This window comes from Pristiophorus japonicus, chromosome 20, assembly GCF_044704955.1.
Source record: "Pristiophorus japonicus isolate sPriJap1 chromosome 20, sPriJap1.hap1, whole genome shotgun sequence".
Lineage (NCBI taxonomy): Eukaryota > Metazoa > Chordata > Chondrichthyes > Pristiophoridae > Pristiophorus > Pristiophorus japonicus.
In genome coordinates this window covers 8,148,790-8,175,531 of record NC_091996.1, presented here as the reverse complement: position 1 = coordinate 8,175,531, position 26,742 = coordinate 8,148,790, and the positions used below count along the sequence as shown (strand labels likewise).

At 43.5% G+C, this 26,742-nt stretch overlaps 1 protein-coding gene across 1 annotated transcript in view; it reads left to right on the top strand.

Moving 5' to 3' along the window:
• Positions 1-26,742, top strand: part of col27a1b (collagen, type XXVII, alpha 1b) — a 740,056-nt gene that overhangs the window by 480,279 nt on the left and 233,035 nt on the right. Inside the window, exon 27 of the mRNA XM_070863596.1 lies at positions 19,676-19,729. Within this exon, the coding sequence (XP_070719697.1) occupies positions 19,676-19,729 (54 nt within the window). The remainder of the gene's footprint in view (positions 1-19,675; positions 19,730-26,742) is intronic.

Below are 26,742 nucleotides of genomic sequence, written 5' to 3'. Positions count from 1 at the left end.
CCTTTGAACAACACGGTAATTGTCAAATCAGCCATGATCTTATTGAATGGCGGAGCAGGCTCGAGGGGCCTTATGGCCTACTCCTGTTCCTATTTCTTATGTTCTTATGTTCTTATTGCAGGCAGGACAGGCTGCATAAACTGGGCTTGTATTTCCTTGAGCTTAGAAGGGTAATCTAATCAAGGTGTTTAAAATGATTAAAGAGATTCAATAGAGCTGGTACCAAGAAACAACGCCCTCTGATGGGGAATCCAGAACAAGGGCATAATGTTAAAATCAGAGCCAGGCCATTCAGGAGTGATGTCAGGAAGCACTTCTTCATACAAAGGGTAGTGGGAATCTGGAAATCTCCCCCCTCCCCCCCCCCCCCCACCCTGCTGAAAAAGCTGTAGATGCTGGGGGTCCAATGAAAATGTCAAGACTGAGCAGGATAGATTTTTGTTGTATCAAGGAATATGGAGCAATGGCAGGTAAATAGAGTTAAGTTACAGATCAGCCATGATCTGATTGAATGGCAGAATTCAGCAGAGCAGGTCTCCAGTCGTCCTGGTTAATCCTTGCCACTGGACCAAGACCTAGCTCTGTCAAGCCCGTGTGTGGCTGGTGTGCACCGGCCACCACACGTTCAAAAAAATCCATGCATAGGCATCTTCCACCCCTGGAGTTCAGGACTGGAATATTGGGTCCTTCGTTGAAACATCTGTGAACCCATGTGGAAGCAAGTCATCCTCGTTCGAGGGACTGCCTATGATGATGATGAATTGTCAATGACTGCAGTAATGTATTTGCTTCGTGGGCTCTTTGCTTAAGAATTCATAGCAACGCATTGCTTTAAGAACTAGTTGGTTTATTAACAAAGTTTAGCAATCACACTACACATTGCTAGTTCATCCACTAGGCTCACAACGGCATACCTCATCGTGGATGACCTAGACCCAAATTACTGGGGTTTTATTGAGTCCTGTGAACATCATCGTTAAGCCACTCACAATGCAATACATCTACAAACATGTGAGCATACTCACAGGTGTATACATTACAACTGCCAATCTTTTTTCTCATTCGTTCATGGGAGGTGGGCATCGCTGGCAAGGCCAACGTTTATTGCCCATCCCTAGTTGCCCTTGAGAAGGTGATGGTGAGCCGCTGCCTTGAATCACTGTAGTCCGTGTGGTGAAGATACTCCCACAGTGCTGTTAGGGAAACGGGTGCCTAGGTCAACATCCTTTGCTCAGAAAGTGAACAATTATTAGTGTGGAGTCTCATTTCATAGAAACATAGAAAATAGGAGCAGTAGTAGGCCATTCAGCCCTTCGAGTCTGCACCACCATTCAATATGATCATGGCTGATCCTCTATCTCAACACCATATTCCCGCTTTTTCCCCATACCCCTTGATGCCTTTTGTTTCTAGAAATCTGTCTATCTCCCTCTTAAATATATTCAGTGACTTGGCCTCCACAGCCTTCTGTGGTAGGGAATTCCACAGGTTCACCACCCTCTGAGTGAAAAAATGTCTCCTCATCTCTGTTCTAAATTTCTTAACCGTATCCTGAGACTGTGACCCATTGTTCTAGACTTCCCGGCCAGTGAAAACATCCTCCCCGCATCCAGTCTATCCAACCCAGTCAGAATGTTATACATTTCAATGACATCCCCTCTCTTCTAAACTCTAGTGAATATAGGCCTAGTCTACCCAATCTCTCCTCATACGACAGTCCTGCCATCCCAGGAATCAGTCTGGCACTCCCTCTATGGCAAGTATATCCTTTCTTAGAGGTAAGGAGACCAAAACTGCACACAATACTCCAGGTGAGGTCTCACCAAGGCCCTGTATAACTGTAGTAAGACATCCTTGCTCCTGTACTCAAATCCTTTTGTAATGAAGGCCAACATACCATTTGCCTTCCGAACTGCTTGCTGCACCTACATGTTTGCTTTCAATGAATGGTGTACAAGGACACCCAGGTCCTTCTGTACATCGACACTTCCCAAGCCATCACCATTTACATAATACTTTGTCCTTATGTTTTTCCTACTAAAGTGGATAACTTCACATTTATCCACGTTATACTGCATCTGCCATGTATTTGCCCACTCACTCAACCTATCTAAATCACCTTGCAGCGACTTTGCATCCTCCTCACAACTCACAATTCCACCTAGTTTTGTGTCGTCAGCAAACTTGGAAATATTACTTTTGGTTCCCTCATCCAAATCATTTATATATATTGTGAATAGCTGGGGCCCAAGCACTGATCCCTGTGGTACCCCACGAGTCACTGCCCGCCACCCTGAAAAAGACCAATTTATTCCTACTCTCTGTCTCCTGTCAGTTAACCAATTTTCAATTCATGCCAATACATTACCCCCAATCCTATGTGCTTTAATTTTGCACATTAGCCTCTTACGTGGGACTTTATCAAAGGCCTTCTGAAAATCCAAATACACTACATCCATTGGTTCTCCCTTATCTATTCTATCAGTTACATCCTCACAAAACTCCAGTAGATTTGTCAAACATGATTTTCCTATCATAAATCCATGTTGACTTTGTTTAATCCCGTTGATATTATCTAAGTGTGCCGCTATCACACTTTATAATAGACCCCAGCATTTTCCTTACTACTGATGTCAGGCTAACCAGTCTATAGTTCCCCGTTTTCTCCTTCTGGTTGTGAATTGTTTTCAGAGTTTTTAAAGTTGCCAGATTTACATTTTTAAATGTTTTTTTCTAAATGTTCCTTTTTGTCACTTTTCTCTCCCTATATCCAATCTTTATTCCCCTCTCTTTATTTCTTTCTCTCTTCCTGATTTGACTCTAATTCACCCTCCTCCGTCCTTCCACTGTTTATCTCTTAATCCTTTAATTCCACTGGTAAAGAAGATACACTGCCTGTCCTGTTGTTCAGCAAGGTCCCACATGCCCTGTTTCCCTCGCTGCGCTGTTATCAGCGCGCACTTCCAGCAAAAATGCTAACACCTAAATGAGCATGAACTAACGGCATGCCGCGTTCCAGCAAAATCTGGGATGATGAATTAAAAATATTTAACTGACAGGTTTTTACATTGCAAATTCAGAAATCGCAAGTGCACTAAGCTTAGCAATAACAATGGACCTCCTGATAATGTGACAGTATTTCTCATTTAGTTTTTGTGTAGCGTTCTAACAGTCCACATTCGCCCAACGTTAACATTTTCAAGCTTCATTTAAAACCTCACAAACCAACAAATCCCCTTGGAGCCGTGCTCTTTAGCGCCGATGTAATGGAAGAATTCAGTGCTCTCAGTGCAGGCCTGGAGTGCGTATCAAGAAGTTGCATACCCTGAACAATGATCTCCTGTTCTTTAATTTTAATGGACATAAAATTAAGGGCTAGGGATGGAGAATTTTCCGGTATGCACCACCAGCTCACGCCAAAAGCAGGGGAATGGAAAATCGCCCCTTTATTTAGAATGACTGAAGTTGACTGCAGGCTTGGATGCCTTGTTCCCACCCATTATCTATGCATTAGTGCTTGAATTTTGTAACCGTATGTACCTACAGATCGCGAGTGCCTTTTTGAGACTTTTTCCGATATTCTGTAATTATAAAGTGTGAACCAATCACTTCTAGGACACGAAAACAAATAGAGAGAAAGAGCTGTCTACACAATACTCTTATACTGTTTCATTTCTATAATCATGTTAAAATTATTAACGCTTGGAAGATTTGTATTTATATCGCGCCTTATCACATCGCTCAGAAGGTCTCAAATACAATAAGTTATTGTTATGTAGGCAAATATGACTGCAAGATTTTATATTACTGGACCAATAATCCAGAGGCCTGGACTAATGATCTGGAGACATGAGTTCAAATCTTACCACGGCAGCTGGGGAATTTAAATTCAGTTCATTAAATAAATCTGGAATAAAAAGCTCTTATCAGTAATGGTGACCATGAAACTACCGGATTGTTGTAAAAACCCAATTGGTTCACTAGTGTCCTTTAGGGAAGGACATCTGCTGTCCTTACCCGGTCTGGCCTACATGTGAATCCAGACCCATAGCACTGTGGTTGACTCTTAATTGCCCTCTGAAATGGCCATTAGCAAGCCACTCAGTTGTATCAACCTTCATAGCACAGATTGCAGTGGTTCAAGAAGGCGGCTCACACCACCTTCTCAAGAGCAATTAGGGATGGGCAATAAATGCTGCCTTGCTAGCGACGCCCATATCCAGTGTACGAATAGAAAAATAAAGATTCTACAAACAGCTAATGACCAGCTAATCTTTTTGTGGGATTGGTTGAGGGGTAACTATTGCCTAGGACACTGGGAGAACTCCCTACTTTACTTCAAATAATGCCAAGAGATTTCTAATGTGTAAGTGGACTGGCAAAGGTCAACAACAACAACATTTATATAGCACCTTTAAGGCAGTAAAATACCCCGAGGTGTTTCACAGGAGCGCAATTCAACAAAACAAAAAAAAAGGTTGTTCAGCAAAAATAAAAATGCTAAATCATTCAAATAAAAAAATAATCAGTCTCTTGTTTGGTTTTTGCAAGTTATGCAACCACTTTGTAACATTTCTATGGTCTTTATGTTTACTCGTTTTGACCAGAGTGAATTCTGAATGGCTAATATTTACACAATGACTTATGTGCTGAAAGAATGATGGGCTATAATACAAAGAGTTGTAATAGCTACAGTTAACAAAAGTTTATTCAGTGTACTATTTTTGTGTTTGAACAATTTGGAAGTCAGAATATAAGTTTAATTACAATCACATTGATCCAAATTCACTTCAGTTCTTTGTTATAAATATGGATTTACTACATTGAAAGAAAGAAAGACTTGCATTTATATAGCGCCTCTAACCACCACTGGACATCTCAAAGAGCTTTACAGCCAGTGGAATGTAGTCACTGTTGTAATGTGGGAAACGCGGCAGCCAATTTGCGCACAGCAAGCTCCCACAAACAGCAATGTGATAATGACCAGATAATCTGTTTTGTTTTTGTACATTGTGTCACTGAGGTCCATGAGAATTTCATACCCAACTTTATTCTCGATATTTCTTAATCCGGCTCCATGCTGATTGTCATCTTGGTGCTGCTTTCAGGGTAGGAATTGGCCAATCTTTCTATTTCTGTCTTGGTGAACTAACAGTGCTAATGGCTATAAAAGCTGTTCAACAAAGAAACAGCTTTCCGAGTGAAGCCAGTCATATAATTTATGTGTGGATGTGATGACAACATATGCTGTGTGCATCAGGCTATTGTGATATATTATTTCCACCAATTGGCATGCTTTCAATGTGAGATACCAGTGTGGATTCCCTTTAATTCATGTCTTTTTTTATTTGGACTCTGAGTGCTGCCAAAGCAGCCCCTCACCACATTCCGACTGCTTCTGGAGATCTGTCTGAATGCAACTTAAAGAGCTGTGTGTGTCAATAAACCTTTTAATTCCTCGCTGGCAGTTGTGAACACAAGTTCAGCTACCCACCCAGACAGCAGAAGAAAGAGCTTTAAAATCGCTAACTATTTTTAGAACAGACAAATCTATTTACCTGATATATTTTCAATATGTTGATAATTGCTGTGGGAATGCGGGCATCCCCACCACTGGAGCCAGAACACACATTCTGTATACTTACTGTCTCTCGGCCAATGCAGCGACAGAGCCGGAGTATAGATGTTTCAGTCTTCACTTGCCAGAGATGGGGTTTGGCTCATTGGAGTCAAAGCGAATTAGGAAAAGTTAAAAGGCAGAAATATTTATTGAAAGCAGTTTCCTTCACGCAGGAAATGGCAGCAAAATGAAGGTCGCCAATCATTAATGTTAAAGAGAAATTTATTTCATAGCGACACCATTTCTTATGTCTCACAAATAACATTTCTGTTTCATAAAATTCAGATGAATGGACACTTGTGCTTAATGTTTTCTAACTAAAAATGCCAAACTCTACACTGTCCATCATTTAATGTCATCAAAAATGCCAGCTATTCCTGTATGAAATAGATTATCCTTACTTTGCTTAGTCAGTCCTTCCGACCTGTTCAAAAATGAATGTGTTCCTATTTGAAAACATTTGATGAAGTTTACTTTTATTTTGTGGTGGGGGGCGGGGGGTCATATACATATTGATTGTCGGGTTTTGAATAGTTGGTGCGCTGTATTTTCTCAGTACAGTTACTTCCCACACTTCTCCAATTGCTGTTGTTAGGAGGGTGCATGATGTCTGTTTCATATGCGTAATTGGTATGGTAAAATTCTAAACTGGTAGCCATTTACTTTGGGAATGCAAGGTGCATGGTAAAGAAAGACTTGCATTTATATCGCGCCTTTCATGATCAGCGGATGTCTCAAAGCACTTTACAGCCAATTAAGTACTTTTGGAGTGTAGTCACTATTGTAATGTGGGAAATGCGGTAGCCAATTTGTGCACAGCAAGCTCCCACAAACAGCAATGTGATAATGACTGGATAATCTGTTTTTGTTACGTCGATTGAGGGATAAATATTGTCCAGGCCACTGGGGATAACTCCCCTGCTCCTCTTCGAAATAGTGCGATGTGATCTTTTACGTCCACCTGAGGGAGCAGACGGAACCTCGATTTAACATCTCACCTGAAAGATGAAACAATGACCCTGCAGGCTGGCTGTCCAGGGCATGAAAGAAATGGGACATCCCCAGATCTGTAACCTAGCAATTTGCCACAGCTAGGGATTTATTCATTTTCTTCTCTACTTGAGATTTGAGCACACAAAATCTAGACAGACTCCAGAGCAGTACTGAGGGAACCTTTTGGATGAAATGTTAAACCGAGGCCCCATCTGCCCTCTCAGTTGAATGTAAAATAAAGCAGGGCACTATTTCAAAGAAAAGCAAGGGAGTTCTCCCTGATGTCCTGGCCAAAATTTATCCCTCAATCAACATCACTAAAATAGATTATCTGGTTATTATCTTTTGCTGTTTGTGGGAGCTTGCTGTGCGCAAATTGACTGCCGTGTTTCCTACATTACAACAGTGAGTACACTTCAAAAAGAACTTCATTGGCTGTAAAGTGCTTTGGGAGGTCCGGTGGTCGTGAAAGGCACTATATAACTGCAATTTTATCTTGCATTTTTAGTTTCAAAGAATTGCGTTCTTCCCAGGCATTAACATCCTATGCACTGCCCCATCACGTTACCTTTTAACGTGACGTTTCTGAGTTTGATAATATCATGCAGCAACTATTCATGACCCTGTGCTCATGAAGTTGCATGTATATGAATATTAACAAAAACAAGAAAAAAAAACATGCAAAAGCAAAATACTGCAGATGCTGGAAATCTGAAATAAAAGCAGAAATTGCAGGATATGCTCAGCAGGCCAGGCAGCATCTTGTGGAGAGAGAAATAAGTTAATGTTTCAGATCGATGACCTTTCGTTAGAACTGGGAAAAAGTTAGAGATGTAACAGGTTCTTAAGCAGGTGCAGGGTCAGAGAAAGAGAGAAGGCGAGGAAACAACAAAAGTGAAGGTCTGTGATAGGGTAGTTGGCAGGAGAGATTAAAAGACAAAAGGTTTTGTAATGTATTTGCTTCACGGGTTCTTTGCTTAAGGATTCACAACTACACATTACCTGTTAAAAACTAATTGGTTTATTAGCAAGGTTTAACAATCAAATTGAACATTACCAAGTATTCCACTAGGTTCACAACTGCATATCTCATTTTGGATAACCTAGATTCAATTAACTGGGTCTTGAGTCTTGTGGACACCACATGACTGGCTAAGCCACTCACAGTGCAACAGCTCCACAAATATTTTTATAAAACAATAAATCAAGTGCCCCCTTATTAAAGGGGCACTAAAACCGACAAATTAAGCAAATTAACTTTTTACATTAACAATTCAAATTAAAATGTGGTTGCCCGGGGTGATGATGCACTCCAGTCCCTCCGGTGCCCACCTCTCGCGGAAGGCCACTGCAGGGACATCCTGGTTCGAACGTAACCGAGGAAGAGAGGCAGGCAGTCGGGCTGAATGACCCCCTCAACCGCCGCTGCCTGGATCGGTTAATGACCACCCTGGCCATGCCCAGATGCAGTCCTATGAGGAGGCCTTCTGACCTGCCCGCTCCCCTCCGCACAGGATGCCCAAAGATCAAGAGCGTGGGACTGAAGTGCAACCAGAATTTGAGGAGCAGCCCCTTCAAATATTGGCAACAGCTCCACAAACCTGTAAGCATGCTCACAGATGCATACATTACATGTATGATAGTACAAAGCAAAAGGAGATGGTAATGGGACAAGTACAGAAACATAAGATGGATCGAGAAGAGGTGTAAATGGGAACGGTAGAAACATCAGCAAGATAGAGGCAGAGGTTATGGTCTGAAATTGTGGAACTCAATGTCATTTTCACATGGCAACAGAAACGGCAGGAGGAAGCAACTTTATTTAAAGCAATTTGAGAAGGGGGAGTGCAAGAGAAGATCAAGGCATACGGAAATGTACACTTTACTATATCCCAGCCCAAATACAGTTCAATAGGAAGTCGTAAAACCACTATAAAATAATGATTCTAATATGGAGCTTTGATAATTTCATCAATATCCATTCTATTTCCCAGAACTGCCCACTTCAAGCAAAACGTGGTCGTGACAAATGATTCTGTTCTACAAATCTCCAATTGCTTTATATTCTTTGTTTAACTGTGTCAAAGTCTTGAAAGATTTTGTGGGACCAATCTCCATAAGGCTACAAAGGCAGTCAATCAGCAGTATATCTTTTACTTATCATTTTTTTCAAAATCCATCGAAAGAACATAAGAATTAGGAGCAGGAATAGGCCGTACGGCCCTTCGAGCCTGCTTCACTATTCAGTAAACTCATGGCTGATATTCTACAGCAGCTCCACTTGATGTCAGCTGTGGCTCAGTGGGTAGCACACTCATCTCTGAGTCAAAAGGTTGTGGCTTCAAGCCCCACTCCAGGGACTTGAGCACATAAATCTCAAGCTGACACTCCCAGTGGAGTGCTGCACTATTGGAGATACCGTCTTTCGGATGAGATGTTAAACCGAGGCCCCGTCTGCACTCTCAGGTGCACGTAAACGATCCCATGACACTATTTTGAAGAAGAGCAGGGGAGTTATCCCCGGTGTCCTGGCCAATATTTTGGCCTCAGTCAACATAACAAAAACGGATTATCTGGTTATCACATTGCTGTTTGTGGGAGCTTGCTGTGCGCAAATTGGTTGCCCCATTCCCTACATTAAAACAGTGATTAGACTCCAAAAGTAATTCATTGGCCGTAAAGTGCTTTGAGACATCCAGTGGTCATGAAAGGTGCTATATAAATTCAAGTCTTTCTCTCTCTTTCTTTCCCATCCGATCCCCATATCCTTTGGTTCCTCTTAACTTTGGGCTAATTTAGAAATTCAGAAAGTGTAGGTTATTTGAGAAATAATTGTTACACCAAAGTACAATGAATGGTTGGGATAGGCATGTACAGTTTAGTAGTATCTGTAAGGTTACACCAATTACGGTGAAGAAATTGCTACCTTTTTTTATTTTGGGACTGGGCGACATGCTGATTGACGAAGTACCTTTTGACCTCTTGAGTTTCTGTTTGAATCCAACATAGAATGACGGGATGAAAGTTTTATTTTCAACTGCCTGTAACGAGTTGGGAAATGAGTTTGGGTAATCTTCCCTCAGCTAAACTTAGCTCTTAGTCTTGCTCTTTCCCATGAGTGAAAACACTCTCTCCGTATCCGCTCCATAAAATCTTTCATAATTTTAAAGACCTCTAATAGGTCACCCCTCAGCCTTCTCTTTTCAAGAGAAAAGAAGACCCAGCTCGTTCATCCTTTCCTGATAGGTATACCTTCGCATTTCTGGTATCATCCTTGTAAATCTTCTTTCCACCCTTTCCAGTGCCTCCATATCCTTTTTATAATATGGCGACCAGAACTGTACACAATACTCCCCCAAGTTTCTATATAAGTTTAGCATAACATCACTACTTTTCAATTCTATCCCTCCAGAAATAAACCCAAGTGTTTTTGTTATGGTTTTATTGACTTGAGTCGCTACATTTAGTGATTTGTGTATTTGTACTCCCAGATCCCATTTAGATTCTTATTTTCCAAGTAATATGTGACCTTTTTTTTCTTACCAAAATGTCATACTGTACTTGGCCAATTTTCCCTTTAAGCTCCCGCGCTGCCAGCTCACCGGACTTTAAAGGAGAAAAATTGCGCATGTGCAGTATTTTGAACGAGCCATACAGAGGCTGCGGACCCCCAAAAAATTAACAGGATCATTGGTCCTGCCGTGGGAGTGTTCAATGCTGACACTGATCCCGAAAATGGGGAAGTATTCCACTATTCAGTACTGACATCCCTCACTGTGACGAGCACAAACATTTTTTGTAAGTATCTCTCATTCCTCTCATTCTTCTAAACTCTAGAGAATATAGGCCTAGTCTACTCAATCCCTCCTCGTAGGACAATCCCCCCATCCCAGAAATCAGTCTGGTGAACCTTTGTTGCACTCCCTCAATGGCAAGAATATCCTTCCTTAGGTAAGGAAACCAAAACTGTACACAATATTCCAGGTGTGGTGTCACCAGGGTCCTACATAATTGCAGTAAGACGTCTTTACCCTTGTACTCAAATCCTCTTGCAATAAAGGCCAACATACCATTTGCTTTCTTAATTAATTGCTTGCTGTACCTGCATGTTAACTTTCAGTGAGTCATGTACAAAGACATCCAGGTTCCTCTGAACACCAAGATTTTCTAATCTTTCACCTTTTTAAAAAAAAAAATAGTCTGCTTTTTTATTTTTCCTACCAGGAAAACTAAAATGGCAGGGGAATGGGAATCCACGCAGAGAGGCAGAGGGAAGTAAAAAGGGGGCAGAAGCAAAAGATAGGAAGGAGAAAAGCAAAAGTGGAGGGCAGAGAAATCAAGGGCAAAAATCAAAAAGGGCCACATTACAACATAATTCTAAAAGGACAAAGAGTGTTAAAAAAACAAGCCTGAAGGCTCTGAGTCTCAATGCGAGGAGCATTCGTAATAAGATGGATGAATTGACTGCGCAGATAGCTGTTAATGGATATAATGTAATTGGGATTACAGAGACATGGCTCTAGGGTAACCAAGGCTGGGAACTCAACATCCAGGGGTATTCAATATTCAGAAGGACAGACAGGAAGGAAAAGGAGGTGGGGTAGCATTACTGGTTAAAGAGGAGATTAACACAATAGTAAGGAAGGACATTAACGTGGATGATGTAGAATCTATATGGGTAGAACTGCGAAACACCAAAGGGCAGAAAACGTTAGTGGGAGTTGTGTACACAGACCACCAAATAGTAGTAGGGAGGTTGGGGATGGAATCAAACAGGAAATTAGGGACGCGTGCAATAAAGGTACAGCAGTTATGATGGATGACATTAATCTACATGTTGATTGGGCTAACCAAACTAGTAGCAGTACTGTGGAGGAGGATTTCCTGGAGTGTACAAGGGATGGTTTTCTAGACCAATATGTCGAGGAACCAACTAGAGAGCAGGCCATCCTAGACTGGGTGTTGTGTAATAACAGAGGATTAATTAGCAATCTGGCCGTGCAGGGCCCCTTGTGGAAGAGTGACCATAATATGATAGAATTGAGAGTGACACAGTTAATTCAGAGACTAGGGTCCTGAAAAAGAAAGGAAATTTCGATGGTATGAGATGTGAATTGGCTGGGATAGACTGGAGAATGATACTTAAAGGGTTGACGGTGGATAGGCAATGGTACATTTAAATATCACATGGATGAACTACAACAATTGTACATCCCTGTGTGGCGTAAGAATAAAAAAGGGAAAGTGGCTCAACCGTGGCTAACAAGGGAAATTAAGGACAGTGTTAAATCCAAGGAAGAGGCATATAAATTGGCCAGAAAAAGCAGCAAACCTGAGGACTGGGAGAAATTTAGAATTCAGCAGAGGAGGACTAAGGTTTTAATTAGGAGGGGGAAAGTAGAGTATGAGAGTAAGCTTGCAGGGAACATAAAAACTGACTGCAAAAGCTTCTATAGATATGTGAAGAGAAAAAGATTAGTGAAGACTAATGTAGGTCCCTTGCAGTCAGAATCAGGGGAATTCATAATGGGGAACAAGGAAATGGCAGACCAGTTGAACAAATACTTTGGTTCTGTCTTCACGAAGGAACACACGAATAATCTTCCGAAAATACTAGGGGACCGAGGGTCTAGCGAGAAGGGGGAACTGAGGGAAATCCTTATTAGTCAGGAAATGGTGTTAGGGAAATTGAAGGGACTGAAGGCCGATAAATCCCCAGGGCCTGATAGTCTGCATCCCAGAGTACTTAAGGAAGTGGCCCTAGAAATAGTAGATGCATTCGTGGTCATTTTCCAACATTCCATGGACTCTGGTTCAGTTCCTATGGGTTGGAGGGTAGCTAATGTAACCCCACTTTTTAAAAAAGGAGGGAGAGAGAAAACAGGGAATTATAGACCGGTTAGCCTGACATCGATGGTGGGGAAAATGCTGGAATCGATTATTAAAGATGTAATAGCAGCGCATTTGGAAAGCAGTGACAGGATCGGTCCAAGTCAGCATGGATTTATGAAAGGCAAATCATGCTTGACAAATCTTCTAGAGTTTTTTTAGGATGTAACTAGTAGAATGGATAAAGGAGAACCAGTGGATGTGGTGTATTTGGACTTTCAAAAGGCTTTTGACAAGGTCCCACACAAGAGATTAGTGTGCAAAATTAAGGCACATGGTATTGGGGGTAATGTATTGATGTGGATAGAGAACTGGTTGGCAGACAGGAAGCAAAGAGTGGGAATAAACGGGTCCTTTTCAGAATGGCAGGCAGTGACTAGTGGGGTGCCGCAGGGTTCAGTGCTGGGACCCCAGCTATTTACAATATACATTAATGATTTAAATGAAGGAATTGAATGTAATATCTCCAAGTTTGCAGATGACACTAAGCTGGGTAGCAGTGCGAGCTGTGAGGAGGATGCTCAGAGGCTGCAGGGGGACTTGGACAGGTTCGGTGAATGGGCAAATGCATGGCAGATGCAGTATAATGTGGATAAATGTGAGATTATCCACTTCGGTGGCAAAAACAGGAAGGCAGATTATTATCTGAAAGGTGACAGATTAGTAAAAGGGGAGGTGCAACGAGATCTGGGTGTCATGGTACATCAGTCATTGAAGGTAGGCATGCAGGTACAGTAGGCAGTAAAGAAAGCAAATGGCATGCTGGCCTTCATAGCGAGGGGATTTGAGTATAGGAGCAGGGGAGGTCTTACTGCATATGTACAGGGCCTTGATGAGACCACACCTTGAGTATTGTGTACAGTTTTTGTCATGTATTCAACCAGCATTGTAACCCATGTATAAACTGACCGAAGTTGTACACCGTGAGAACACTGACCACGAATGGGAGACACTCCTAACCTGGACCATCAGGTATAAAAGGGGAAGCTCCACCCACCTTCATCACTTGAGTGCTAAGGAATAAAGGACAGGTCACAGACTGACCTTCTCTCAAGCATAGGCCTCGTGTGCATTTATACTGTGTAGTAAGGATGTATCAATGGCGACAAGAAACTGGGATTTAAACCACGCGAGCATGGCCACTAACAGAACAGACGAGAGGTACTGTGTGAAGGAATGGTTGGGACAGAGATTCAACATTGTTAAAGCAGCACACAGTTCTCCAGGCACACAAGGGCAGTCAGGCATGCCCCAACATGTAGTCGAACCCAGAGGGGGAGTTCGACAGAGACAATGGCAAGCTAAACAGCGATTCACGCCATTGCAAGGGACAATGCGGCCAGTAATGGGGCCATCAACACCTGTTAATGGTGCACTCAAGGACAATAACAGGGGCAGTCAGGGACGATCGACTGGCAAGGGACCTTTTGTTTCAAACCACAACTCATGCTGGAGGCGTGGAGGCACACACTCAGCCGGAGTTTGCAGAGATGAGCAAAATACCTGCAGAAATTGCAGAAATGGACACTGGGGGAAATCGCTGGAAGCTGAAGTTCAGCGAGTTCATGTGGAGCATGTATACAGTTCATACACCAGGACGCCACCGATAATGATGAAAGTGCTCCTCAATGGCATCCCAGTATCAATGGAGTTAGACACGGGTGCCAGCCAGTCCTTGATGGGTATCAAACAGTTCGAAAAGTTGTGGGCATCCAAGGCCAGGAGGCCAAAATTATCGGCGATTGACGCACAGCTACGGACTTACACAAAGCAGATCATTCCGGTGCTAGGCAGCGCCACGGTAGTCGTGACCCACAAAGATTCGGAGAACAGGTTGCCACTCTGGATTGTCCCAGGGGACGGTCCCGCACTACTGGGGAGGAGTTGGCTTGCTGTCATGAACTGGAAATGGGGCGATGTCAATGCAATTTCCTCTGTGGAGCGAGTATCATGCTCACAGGTCCTGGACAAATTTCACTCATTATTTCAATCCGGCATTGGCACTTTCATGGGGGCCAAGGTAGTGATTCACATAAACCCGGACGCCAGACCAGTACACCACAAGGCCAGAGCGGTGCCGTACGTGATGCGGGAAAAGATAGAAGGCGAATTGGACCGCCTGTTGAGGGAAGGCAGCATCTCGCCAGTCGAATTCAGTGACTGGGCGAGCCCGATCGTGCCGGTGCTCAAGGCGGATGGGTCGGTCAGGATATGTGGCGATTACAAGGCCACCATCAATCGGGTGTCACTCCAAGACCAGTACCCGCTACCGAGAGCGGAGGACCTCTTTGCGACGCTATCCGGTGGCAAACTTTTTTCAAAATTGGACCTGACCTCAGCTTACATGACCCAGGAGCTGGCGAGTGAGTCGAAGAAGCTGACCACCATCACAACACACAAGGGGTTGTTTGAGTACAACAGATGTCCGTTCGGGATTCGCTCGGCCGCCGCGATCTTCCAACGAAATATGGAAAGCCTCATCAAGTCGATTCCAGGGACGATGGTTTTTAGGACGACATCCTCATTACGGGTTACGATACTGAAGAACACCTCCACAACCTGGAGGAGGTGCTACGCAGACTGGACCGGGTAGGTCTGCGACTGAAAAAGGCGAAGTGCGTCTTCCTAGCTCCAGAGGTAGAATTCCTGGGGATGAGGGTAGCAGCAGACGGGATCAGCCCTACTGCATCCAAGACGGAAGCGATCCAGAGAGCACCCAGACCCCGTAACACGACGGAGCTGCGTTCGTTCCTGGGGCTCCTGAACTATTTTGGTAACTTTCTTCCCAAATTGAGTACGCTGCTAGAGCCGCTACACATGCTCCTACACAAAGGTTGCGAATGGGTCTGGGGGGACAGCCAGGAAACGGCTTTTAATAGAGCACGCAATTTGTTATGTTCCAACAATCTGTTAACGCTATATGTCCCATGTAAGAAACTTGTGTTAACGTGCGATGCGTCGTCCTATGGTGTCGGGTGTGTTTTGCAGCATGTCAATGCCAAGGGTCAGTTACAGCCGGTAGCTTATGCCTCCAGGTGTCTGTCCCAGGCAGAAAGGGGCTACGGGATGGTAGAAAAGGAGGCGCTCGCATGTGTATATGCGGTAAAGAAAATGTTTGGCAGGAAATTTGAGCTGGAGACAGATCACAAACCCCTAACGTCCCTTTTGGCCGACAACAAGGCCATAAATGCAAACGCATCGACCCGCATACAGAGGTGGGCACTCACGTTAGCTGCCTATGATTACACAATTCGGCACAGACCAGGCACCGAAAACTGCGCCGATGCACTCAGTATGCTCTCACTAGCCACCACTGAGGGGGCTACCGAGCATGGTGCTGAGATGGTCATGGCTGTTGAAGCTTTCGGAAGCGAAGGCTCACCCGTGACAGCCCGTCAGGTTAAAGTCTGGACAAATAGAGACCCGCTATTGTCTCTAGTCAAGAAATGTGTCCTGAATGGGGACTGGGCAGCCACGTACAGGGCATGCCCTGAGAAATTTAAACCATTTCACAGGCGCAAGGATGAACTCTCGATTCAGGCCGATTGCCTACTGTGGGGAAACCGCGTAGTCATGCCCCAGATGGGCAGAGAGGTGTTCATCAGAGAACTCCACAATGGGCACCCGGGCATTGTCACGATGAAGGCAATTGCCAGGTCACACGTTTGGTGGCCAGGGATAGACGCAGATCTGGAACTTTGTGTTCGCAGGTGCAACACGTGTGCCCAGCTGGGCCATGCGCCCAGGGAAGCCCCCCTTAGCCCCTGGCCATGGCCCGCCAAGCCTTGGTCACGCATCCATGTGGACTACGCAGGTCCTTTCATGGGGAAAATGTTTTTGGTTGTAGTAGACGCCTGCTCCAAATGGATCGAGTGTGACATTTTAAATTCAAGCACATCCTCTGCCACGGTAGAAAATCTATGGGCAATGTTCGCCGCCCACGGTCTACCGGACATCTTGGTCAGCGACAATGGCCTGTGCTTCACAAGCATTGAATTCCAGGACTTCATGGCAGGCAATGGAATTAACCATGTTAGAACGGCACTGTTCAAGCCGGCCTCAAACGGCCAGGCAAAACGAGCAGTGCAGATAATCAAACAGGGGATGCTCAGATTCCAAGGGGGTTCCCTACAAACCCGCTTATCACGCCTCCTGTTGGCCTATAGATCCCGACCACACTCGCTCACAGGGGTTCCACCCGCAGAGCTACTAATGAAAAGGACGCTCAAAACCCGATTATCCCTTATACACCCCACCATGAAAGAAATTGTCGAGAGCAGGCGCCAGTCACAATATGACTACCATGACAGGAATGCGAGGGCGCGATGTATTGATGTAAATGATCCTGTTTTTGTCCTCAACTACGCTGCAGGGCCCAAATGGCTCGCAGGCACTGTGTTTGCCAAAGAGGGAAATAGGATTCTGGTAGTTAAACTTACCAATGGACAAATCTGCCGCAAACATGTGGATCAAACAAAAAGGAGGTTCAGCAACCCCATAGAAGAAGCAGAGGAAGAACACGATGTAGAGTTCACTCCACCACAGGTGACCGAACACCGGAACCAAGTGGAGGAGAGCCCAGTCACTGTGGGCAGTCCGGACAGGCCTGAGGCACCACAAACAGTAGACACTCAGGCCAGCACCCAACAACCAGAGCCCCAACTCAGGTGCTCTACAAGGGAGCGTAAACCACCAGAGAGACTCAACCTGTGATCCCAATAAGACTTTGGGGGGGGGAGGTGATGTCATGTATTCAACCAGCATTGTAACCCATGTATAAACTGACCTAAGTTGTACACCGTGAGAACATTGACCACTAGATGGGAGACACTCTTAACCTGGACCTTCAGGTATAAAAGGGGAAGCTCCACCCACCTTCATCACTTGAGTGCTAAGGAATAAAGGACAGGTCACAGACTGACCTCTCAAGCATGGGCCTCGTGTAGTAAGGACGTATCAGTTTTGGTCTCCTTTTCTGAGGAAGAACGTGCTTGCTATTGAGGGAGTGCAGCGAAGGTTCACCAGACTGATTCCCGAGATGGCAAGACTGACATATGAGGAAAGACTGGATCGGCTAGGCTTATACTCACTGGAATTTAGAAGAATGAGAGGGGATCTCATAGAAACTTATAAAATTCTGATGGGATTGGACAGGTTTGATGCAGGAAGAATGTTCCGATGTTGGGGAAGTCCAGAACCAGGGGTTACAGTCTAAAGATAAGGGGTAAGCCATATAGGACCGAAACTTTTTCACCCAGAGAGTTGTGATGCTGTGGAATTCTCTGCCACAGAAAGTTGTTGAGTCCAATTCATTGGACATATTCAAAAGGGAGTTAGATGTGGCCTTTACGGTTAAAGTGATCAGGGAGTATGGAGAGAAGGCTGGGGTAGGGTACTGAGGTTGCATGATTAGCCATGATCATATTGAATGGCGGTGCAGGCTCCAAGGGCCGAATGGCCTCCTCCTGCGCCTATTTTCTATGTTTCTATAACTTTACATTTCTTCACATTATACATTTAGCTCATATAACTGGGAACTTAATACAGCATGGGCTGCAAAACCAACTATCTTTTATAATTATGGATTACATTCTTCCCTATGTTTAACAAATAATAAAACTTCATTCTTTCAAAGCTTGCTTTTAAAATATATTTTTTACAAAATAATTTGTATGTAATGTACCTCAAGGGGGAAAAAAAACAAGCAGTGCCCTATTTTCAGACATGACACTGAAACGTTCTAGCACTCCTACAGTTCCCGTTTGACAAATCAGCACAAATATGAACTGCACACAAAGGGCTAGATTTTCCCTAAAGCCCCCATCGCCCGATTGCCACCCAGAAAGACCGCTAAGAATCACTGGTGAAAATTTCCATAAAAAAGGTTTTAAAAAAAAAAAGCGCCCTGCGAGAAAATGGATCACCAAGATTCTCGGCGGTTTCTCGGCGGTTAAAGGCGAAACTAAGTAAAATGGGCGGTTCTTACCGGAACGGACGGTAAGTATTTAAAATTTAGACCGAGGCTGTGGTTGGGCCTAAGGAGGGGGGAAAACTCAAAAAATATATATTTTTAATTAAACAAAAAATAAAAAGTTCGAAAACATTCTCAAGACTTTTTAACGTAATCGCGTTAAAAAAATGTTAAAAAATAATTATAAAAAACCTTTAACTTACCTTTCTTTGCAGGGCTTTCGCCTACCGCCCTGTTTCCGGCAGCTTTTTGTGGGCGGTTTCCTCGGCGGTGCGTATGGGTCCCCGTTGAGGCAAAACTTGGGCCATGGCGGTTTCCTCGGTGGTGCGTGCAGATGCATGTGGGCAGTTTGCTCCCCAGCGATATTTTCAAAATGTCAGCGGAATTCTTTAAAAAAATAAAGAGGTAACTTTCGCCGGGTAGTTTTTCACAAAAAAAAGCTGTACCGCCGAGAAAACCGCCGAAAATGAAGGGGAAAGTCTCGCCCAAAAAAACATATTCCTTTTCAGAAATACTTCATCAAAAATGTATTTAGAAGAAAGAAAGATTTGGATTTATATAGAGCCTTTCGCAACCACCGGACCTTTCAAAGTGCCAATGGAGTACTTTTGGAGTGTAGTCACTGTTGTAATGTAGGAAACGCAGCAGCCAATTTGCGCACAGCAAGCTCCCACAAACAGCAATGTGATAATGACCAGATCATCTTTTTTTGTTGTTGCGTTGATTGAGGGATAAATAGTGGCCAGGACACCGGGGATAACTCCCCTGCTCTTCTTCGAAATAGTGCCATAGGACCTTTTACGGCCACCTGAGAGAGCAGACAGGGCCTCGGGTTTAACGTCTCATCCGATAGACAGCACCTCCGACAGTGCAGCAATCCCTCGGTACTGCACTGGACGTGTCAGCCGAGATTGTTGTGCTCAAGTCTTTGGAGTGGGACTTGAACCCACGACATCCTGACTCAGAGGTGAGAGTGCTAAAAGTAAGACTTGCATTTATATAGCGCCTTTCACGATCACCGGACGACTCAAAGCGCTTTACAGCCAATGAAGTACTTTTTGAGTGTAGTCACTGTTGTACCTGTTGTACCCACTGGCTGACACACACGCAAATAGCCACGAACAACTACAAGTGATTTTTTTCTCATTCCTACTTATAATATCTCCGTCACAATTGAATTTTTTTCTCCATTTGATTTCCAGGGACACCCCGGACCTCCAGGAAAACTAGGCCCCCCAGGACCACTTGGACCACCAGTAAGTGCCCCCGCAGTTTATTGGATTTGCTACTGTTGGGAAACCTGGCCGATAGGTTTAGTGTACGAAGACACAGATGAACCATCTTCCGTCAGAAATGCACATGCATGCTCTCAACCTCTCGCTTCAATATTTTTTTTTCTATCTTTCCCACGGTAGCTTTTGATTTTTCCATTTACACCCTATCTAGACTCATCTTTTGTTTCTTAACTTATCCCATTGCCATCTCCTTTTGCCCTGCACCATCATCCCTTTTGTCATTTAATTTCTCCTGCCTTCCGCCCTAGCACAGACCTTACCTTTTGTTCTTTCCTCCCCTCCCTCATTTCCCTGCCCCTACTCTTAGTCCCCTACTAGTCCTTCAAAGTATCCCAGCACAGATTCAGTTTTCAAATGACTCCCAGCACAGCTTGCAGCCACAATGCACCACCCATTTAAGAGGTGTAGGCTGCCTTTAAGTAGCGCCAGCTACTCATGATATCGGACCTCCCGCTGAACAGCCAATGAACAACACAAGGAGTGCTGGATGCACACAGCAATCGTGTAAAGTAGCAGAAGGGTCATCGACCTGAAACGGTAACTCTGTTTATCGCTCCACAGATGCTGCCTGACCTGCTGAGTATTTCCAGCATTTTCTGTTTTTATTTCATCTTCACTCAAACTATCTTTCACAATTTCTATTTATTCTTTTTATAATGTCAAGGTTCAAGAATATGCTATTCAGCAAGGTCATTGGCTACCAAAGTGCAAGGATGTTTGATGTGATCATATATCCAACCCTACCGTTGAAATGTGCCCCTGTTCGCAAAGGATTTGTGGATCAGCAAAAACGGTAGTTTCGGCCATTTTTCCGCAAATAGTTATATGTGGAATTTTTATTTAAAAATGGCAGGAAATCACATTTTGTGGATTCATTAAAAAAAAAACTTCATGAATAGGACTCACTGAATTATATTTTTGTGAAATTTTGGTTTAGAAACAGGGACTGAGAAAACTGAGGGTCAGATCGATGACAGTTGTTTTAACGCATTATTAATCAAGGTTCAGATTAAGGATGAATGAGGGCCCTCATTCCTTACTTATTTGCACATTGCATAATGACTAGACAAATAATTCGATTTTGCCAGCAACACAACACAGTTCATTTACAAAAGTTTTCTTTGATGGAGAGAAAAAGGCGACTTTTATCCCTCGAATTAGCACAGAAGGAATTTGAAGTCAAGGATTGTTAGACGATTTGCATTTTTTTTTAAAGTACGCTTTACTGCAGAAGTTTTTTAGTAATTCTATTTTACGATGGCATTAGACATTGCCTCTGGAAGCAAAGAGCCAACCGCAAATTCAGAACAGAAGATCTCTAACACTGATGCCCCAGATGAAGGGCTTCTGGATCTCCTGCAGCCTACCCATTGGCTGTCCAACCACCAACCAGTGGTTTCATGTCAACTAGAGCAGCAATTAATAAGACACCTCTGCAGCCAGCGAAGAGAAGTTCTCAGTGCATAAGTGATACCAGCAACATGTACGTCCCCACCAATGCACAATTGAGAAACATGATTGTATTTTCGCCACATCTTCTGGTGTGCGGTTCTTTTCACTGTGTGGCAGATGAAGTTTCAGTTGTTCTCAAGATCAGACAAAGTGGCGGACTCTTGATATATCTCCTGTGGGTGCTTAGAAGTGGTGGCTTTCACTGTCACTGCAGTGCTTTGCAAGTGACTGACTGTCTCTGCAGGTCTTTTTTCAAATCCATGGCTTTACCCCTTCCTATCTCTGTAATATCTTCCAGCCTCACAATCCCCCGAGTTGTCTGCGCTCCTCCAATTCTACCCTCTTGAGCATCACTGATTATAATCGCGCAACCATCAGTGGCCGTGCCTTCTGTTGCCTGGGCCCCAAGCTCTGGAACTCCCTGCCTAAACCTCTCCATCTCTCTACCTCTCTTTCCTCCTTCAAGACGCTTCTTAAAACCTATCTCTTTGACCAAGCTTTTGGTCACCTGTGCTAATTTCTACTTTTTTATTTCATAATACTCCTGTGAAGCACCTTGGGACATTTCACTATGTTAAAAGCGCTATATAAATACACGTTGTTGTTGTTGTCTTTATGGGCCGGTGGTACATTAGAGTCATAGCCTCTCTTCTGAGACTCCCATATGTTGTTCTCTCCCTAAACCTCTCTGCCTCTCTTCCTCTTTTACCTCCTTTAAGACGCTCCTTAAAATCTACCTCTTGGCTTTTGGTCACCTGACCTAATAACTCCTTTATGTAGCTCTGTCAAATTCTGTTTAATAATCGCTCCTGTGAAGCGCCTTGGGATGTTTTACTCCATTAAAGGTGCTATATAAATGCAAGTTGTTGTTGTACCTCCATGCACAAGAGGCTGATTCTTTTGTGATAGACCCACAGTCTGGGGTAGTACCTACTGCAAGACATGCATATCCTTTAACCTTTCCAGGCCCCCCTCTCCTCCTCCTACTCCACCAGAATATGATCGTTACACCTATGCTCTCTTTATTTTTTTAAAAAAAGCAACTCCTGTTTTCCATTTACACCAGAGTTTCCCCTTCACTATACTCACTGAGGCCTCACAATATCTTAGCAAGTAAAATGTTGCCCTTTTCTCTCTCATTTCACTAGTGTTCACCAATCCACCTTATGGAGGGTGAGGAACCCTCAGAGAATCACCAAACACAAATCATTCATAGCACTTTTACCGGCATTCCATCCTTTTTTGTTGGTGTGCTGCTTTTCCTGCAATCCTAACTCATATCATAGGCAGTCCCTTGAAATTGAGGAAGACTTGCTTCCACTCTAAAAGTGAGTTCTCAGGTGACTGTACAGTCCAATACGGGAATTACAGTCTCGGTCACAGGTGGGACAGACAGTCGTTAAAGGAAAGGGTGGGTGGGGAGTCTGGTTTGCCGCACGCTCCTTCCGCTGCCTGCGCTTGCTAACTAATTGGCTAATGACTATCTACTAATACAAACTATTAGACATTTAAAAAAATGGTGTCTCTTTCTAGCATTGATAGTAACTACTGAAAATGCTGGAAATACTCAGCAGATCAGGAAGCATCTGTGGTGAGAGTCCACACTGCGATATGTGAGCGCACTAGGTCCGTGCAGCAGAGCTGGTCTCCACTCGCCTTGGTTAACCCTTGCCACTGGACCAAGACCGTGTTCTGTCAAGCCCGTGTGGTGGCTGGTGTGCAACAGCCACCACACATTAAAAAAATCCACGTCCACCTTCAATATGTAGTTCGGGACCTGGAATATTCGGTCCTTCATTGAAAACCTGTGAATTCATCCCTTTTCGACATGGAAGCAAGTCATCCTCGATATGAGGGACCACCTAAGAAGAAGAATTATCAAACGGAGAAAAATATAACCATGTGAGATTAGACAGGATGACTGGCGCTGGGACCACAGGAATCCTGAATGTACAGTGATCTAATGAAACTGCGTGTCTGGCAATTTTATGAGATATTAGGTTTAACCATCTGAAAGCTCTTTGCTACATTAGACAGAACACCATCTCCCAGCACAGTACACAAGGCATGAAAGAATGACCTCTGTGTGGGTGTCCATCCCAGTTTCTCTCTCTCTCTCTCTCTCCATCCCAGTCTCTCTCTCTCACACTCTGTCCGTCCTACTCTCTTTCTGTCCATCCCAGTCTCTCTCTCTCTCTCTCTCTCTCTGTCCATCCCAGATTATCTGTCTCTGTCCATCCCACTGTCTCACTCTCTCACACACTCTCTCTGTCCATCCCACTCTCTCTTTCTCTGTCCATCCCAGTCTCTCTCTCTCTCACTCTCTCTGTCCATCCCACTCTCTCCCTCTGTCTGTCTCTCTCTTTCTCTCCCTCTCTCTGTGTGCCAGTCCCATTGTGCATTTGTGTGTGTCATCACAGTGCTGGACCAAAATTTCCAGAATGAATTCTAAATCCACGATTTCAGTACATTTACACGGATTCAGGTTCAGCAGGAAAGCCTGCCAGTAAAACGAGCCTTACCTTCAAATTTACCACACTAAAGGAGTATAACATTCAAATGGAACATTTGTACTTTTGATCGAAGTGATATTTTAACATTCAAAGCTCAGGTTGCTGTGTGTTGCATCAGGGTTAAATAAATTAGATAGTATGTATGTATCAAAAGCACATGAATGAATATATGTGTGTATATATACATGTGTATGTGGGTGTAAGTGTATATGTATATATATATACACACAAATTTATATGTGTGTGGATATTATGTATATGCAGGGATGATGGCAACATGCTTATCCTTTGAGCAGGCTATGCGTGCCTCCTACTGGCTGATCAAGGTTTATTCCACCAAAGTATCGCTGTGTATAAGTGCCTCTAGAGACTCCTTTATGCTGCTTCTTCAGAGACTGAAGCTGGCTTATTTATGGATGTTAGTGTTACAAGTTTCCCCAAGGCACTACAGCACAGCGCCAGTGCTACTGTCCCAGTGCACAGCGGGTGTTTATTCTCGGTTGAACCGTGTCCTTCAGTCGCTCAAAGGATTTTTTTCTTGTGCAATATCATTTTGTGCACCTACTGTTAAAGAAAACATTTCCTCTTCATTTCATAGTGAAGGAACGTGAAATATTACAGGATAGCACCTCCCCAATAACCACACCATTACCTCTCTTTGATCTGTAACGAGCTGGAACAGTACTCCATGACAGAATAAATAATCAACTCCTGATATGGATTTTCCATTCCCTTCCTAATCAGATATTTAAACTCTGTGGTGCAGTGTATGTATAAGCGCCTTTAATAGTGGAAACTTGTTTTAACTTAATCAAAGATGACTTTTAGTTCACATGTGCTTCAGTCTTCAGGGCTGTGCCAGTAAAGCAGAATGCTAGCGGCCTTGGTTAGAAAAACGACCATATTTTATTTGTGCACACAGGGCTTAATGAATAGGTGTACTTTCGTATGTACAAGAATTGTGGAACTTGCTCATCAGTTTCCCAAATGCAACAAACATAGTGGTTTGCCTAAATAACATTGTATTACATGCGCTAATACAATGTTCTAGCTTTTCTCACACTTCATATTATTTTCATTTTCCCGACTTTTCCTACTTAAACTAGAGGTGATCCAAAACTTAGCTGCCTGTGTCCGAACTCTCACCAAGTCCCGCTCACTTATCACCCCTGTACTCGCTGACCTCCACTGACTCCCGGTTAAGCAACGACTCAATTTCAAATTTCTCACCCTTGTTTTCAAATCCCTCCATGGCCTCGCCCTGCCCTATCTCTGTAATCTCCTCCAGGCCCACTACGCCTACCCACCCCCTCCACCCCCCAGCCCCGTTCTCCACTCCCCCTCCCCTCCCCCCCCCCCCCCCCCGAGATGTCTGTGCTCCTCTAATTCTGCCCTCTTGAGCATCCCTGATTATAATTGCTTAACCATCGGTGGCCGTGCCTTCTGTTGCCTGGGGCCCAAGCTCTGGAACTCCCTGCCGGAACCTCTCCGCCTCGCCGCCTCTCTTTCCTCCTCCAAGACGCTCCTTAAAACCTACCTCTTTGACCAAGCTTTTGGTCACCTGTCCTAATTTCTCCTTATGCGGCTCAGTGTCAAATTTTTTATCTCATAATACTCCTGTGAAAAAACCTTGAGACGTTTTACTACGTTAAAGGTGCTATATAAAAACAAGTTGTTGTTGTTATACCAAATTAATACAAAGGTGTGATTTTTTAAAAATTGAATTTGAAATTAAATTTTCTGTTTTCTCAATACTTTGCATTTTACCAGTTGTCTCTTTCTTGACTCTTATGATTTCTTTGTGTTTTCTCTTCTAATGTTTTTTTTCCCGTACTTTGCTGCTTCTTCAGTTCTTTGTTCCCTCTGTTTCCCTCATTTTTTAAATCTTCTGCTGTTTGCCTTCACTTCTCTAACTTCTTCATCTCTTTTATTTCCCTTTTTCTTTTTCCCTAACTTCTGGCTGCCAGTTAAACCCTGAAATAAACAATACGCGCTGCAACAATATGCTTGCCAAGATTGGAAGGAAAAACTTGCAAGAAGCTAGAGAACCTTAGCGGCTATTTGGGTAAGAGATGGACCGAGCTTGCGTTTGTGGGACACCTTTCATGTCCTTGGGATGTTCCAAGATCAGCCGTGATCTTATTGAATGGCGGAGCAAACTCAAGCGACCAGATGGCCTACTCCTGCTCCTATTTCTTATGTTCTTATGTTGCTTGGTTGTTTTGTAGGCAATTATGGCTGCGAATTTACATACAGCCAGGTCCCACAAACAACAAAATAAATAAACACGCAAGCTATTTTTGGTGGTACAGTATTGAGTAAAATAATAATGGCATAGAATTTGCAGTTGATGCCTCCGACCGCAAAAGTTTCTACGAAAGTACCTGTTGGTCCTGGAGTTTCGGAGATTACTGGTCCCGGACCTCTGTGAAGGCCTGTGTAGAGGCCCACGTATCCCAGCAGGGTATACGCTTCATACGCATCACTGGGATCACGTGAGCCGGCCCAACCTATCAGGGTAGGGTTATTCCCATTCATACTTTTGGGTGATTCCAATCAGCGTAAGTATGAATGGGAATACTGCCAAACACACACAAACACTTCAGATAAATTAAAAAAAACATCACATTTAAAATGAACCAAAATGGAATGTAATAAATTATTTAAAACAAAAACGTTATTTTTAGAAAAATAAATTTACATCGTTTAAAGGGTCTAACAATAAATTTACATCGTTTAAAGGGTCTAAAAATAAACTTACCTTATTGAATAGGATTTTAAATGTTTAAATTATTGAAAAAAATTTATTATTCTGTGCTTTAAAAGTTTTATGTTGACAAAAGCAGGCCTTACGCTTGCTTTTATCAGTCGTAAGAATTTGAAGGACATTCACTGGGCAGGAGTTGGAAAATAGTTTTGGAGGCGTGCGATTTGTCAAGAGGATTCTTGACAGATGGCAAGTTCCAGATTCAGGCGCACACACTTCACATGCCTAAGCCTAAAACATGC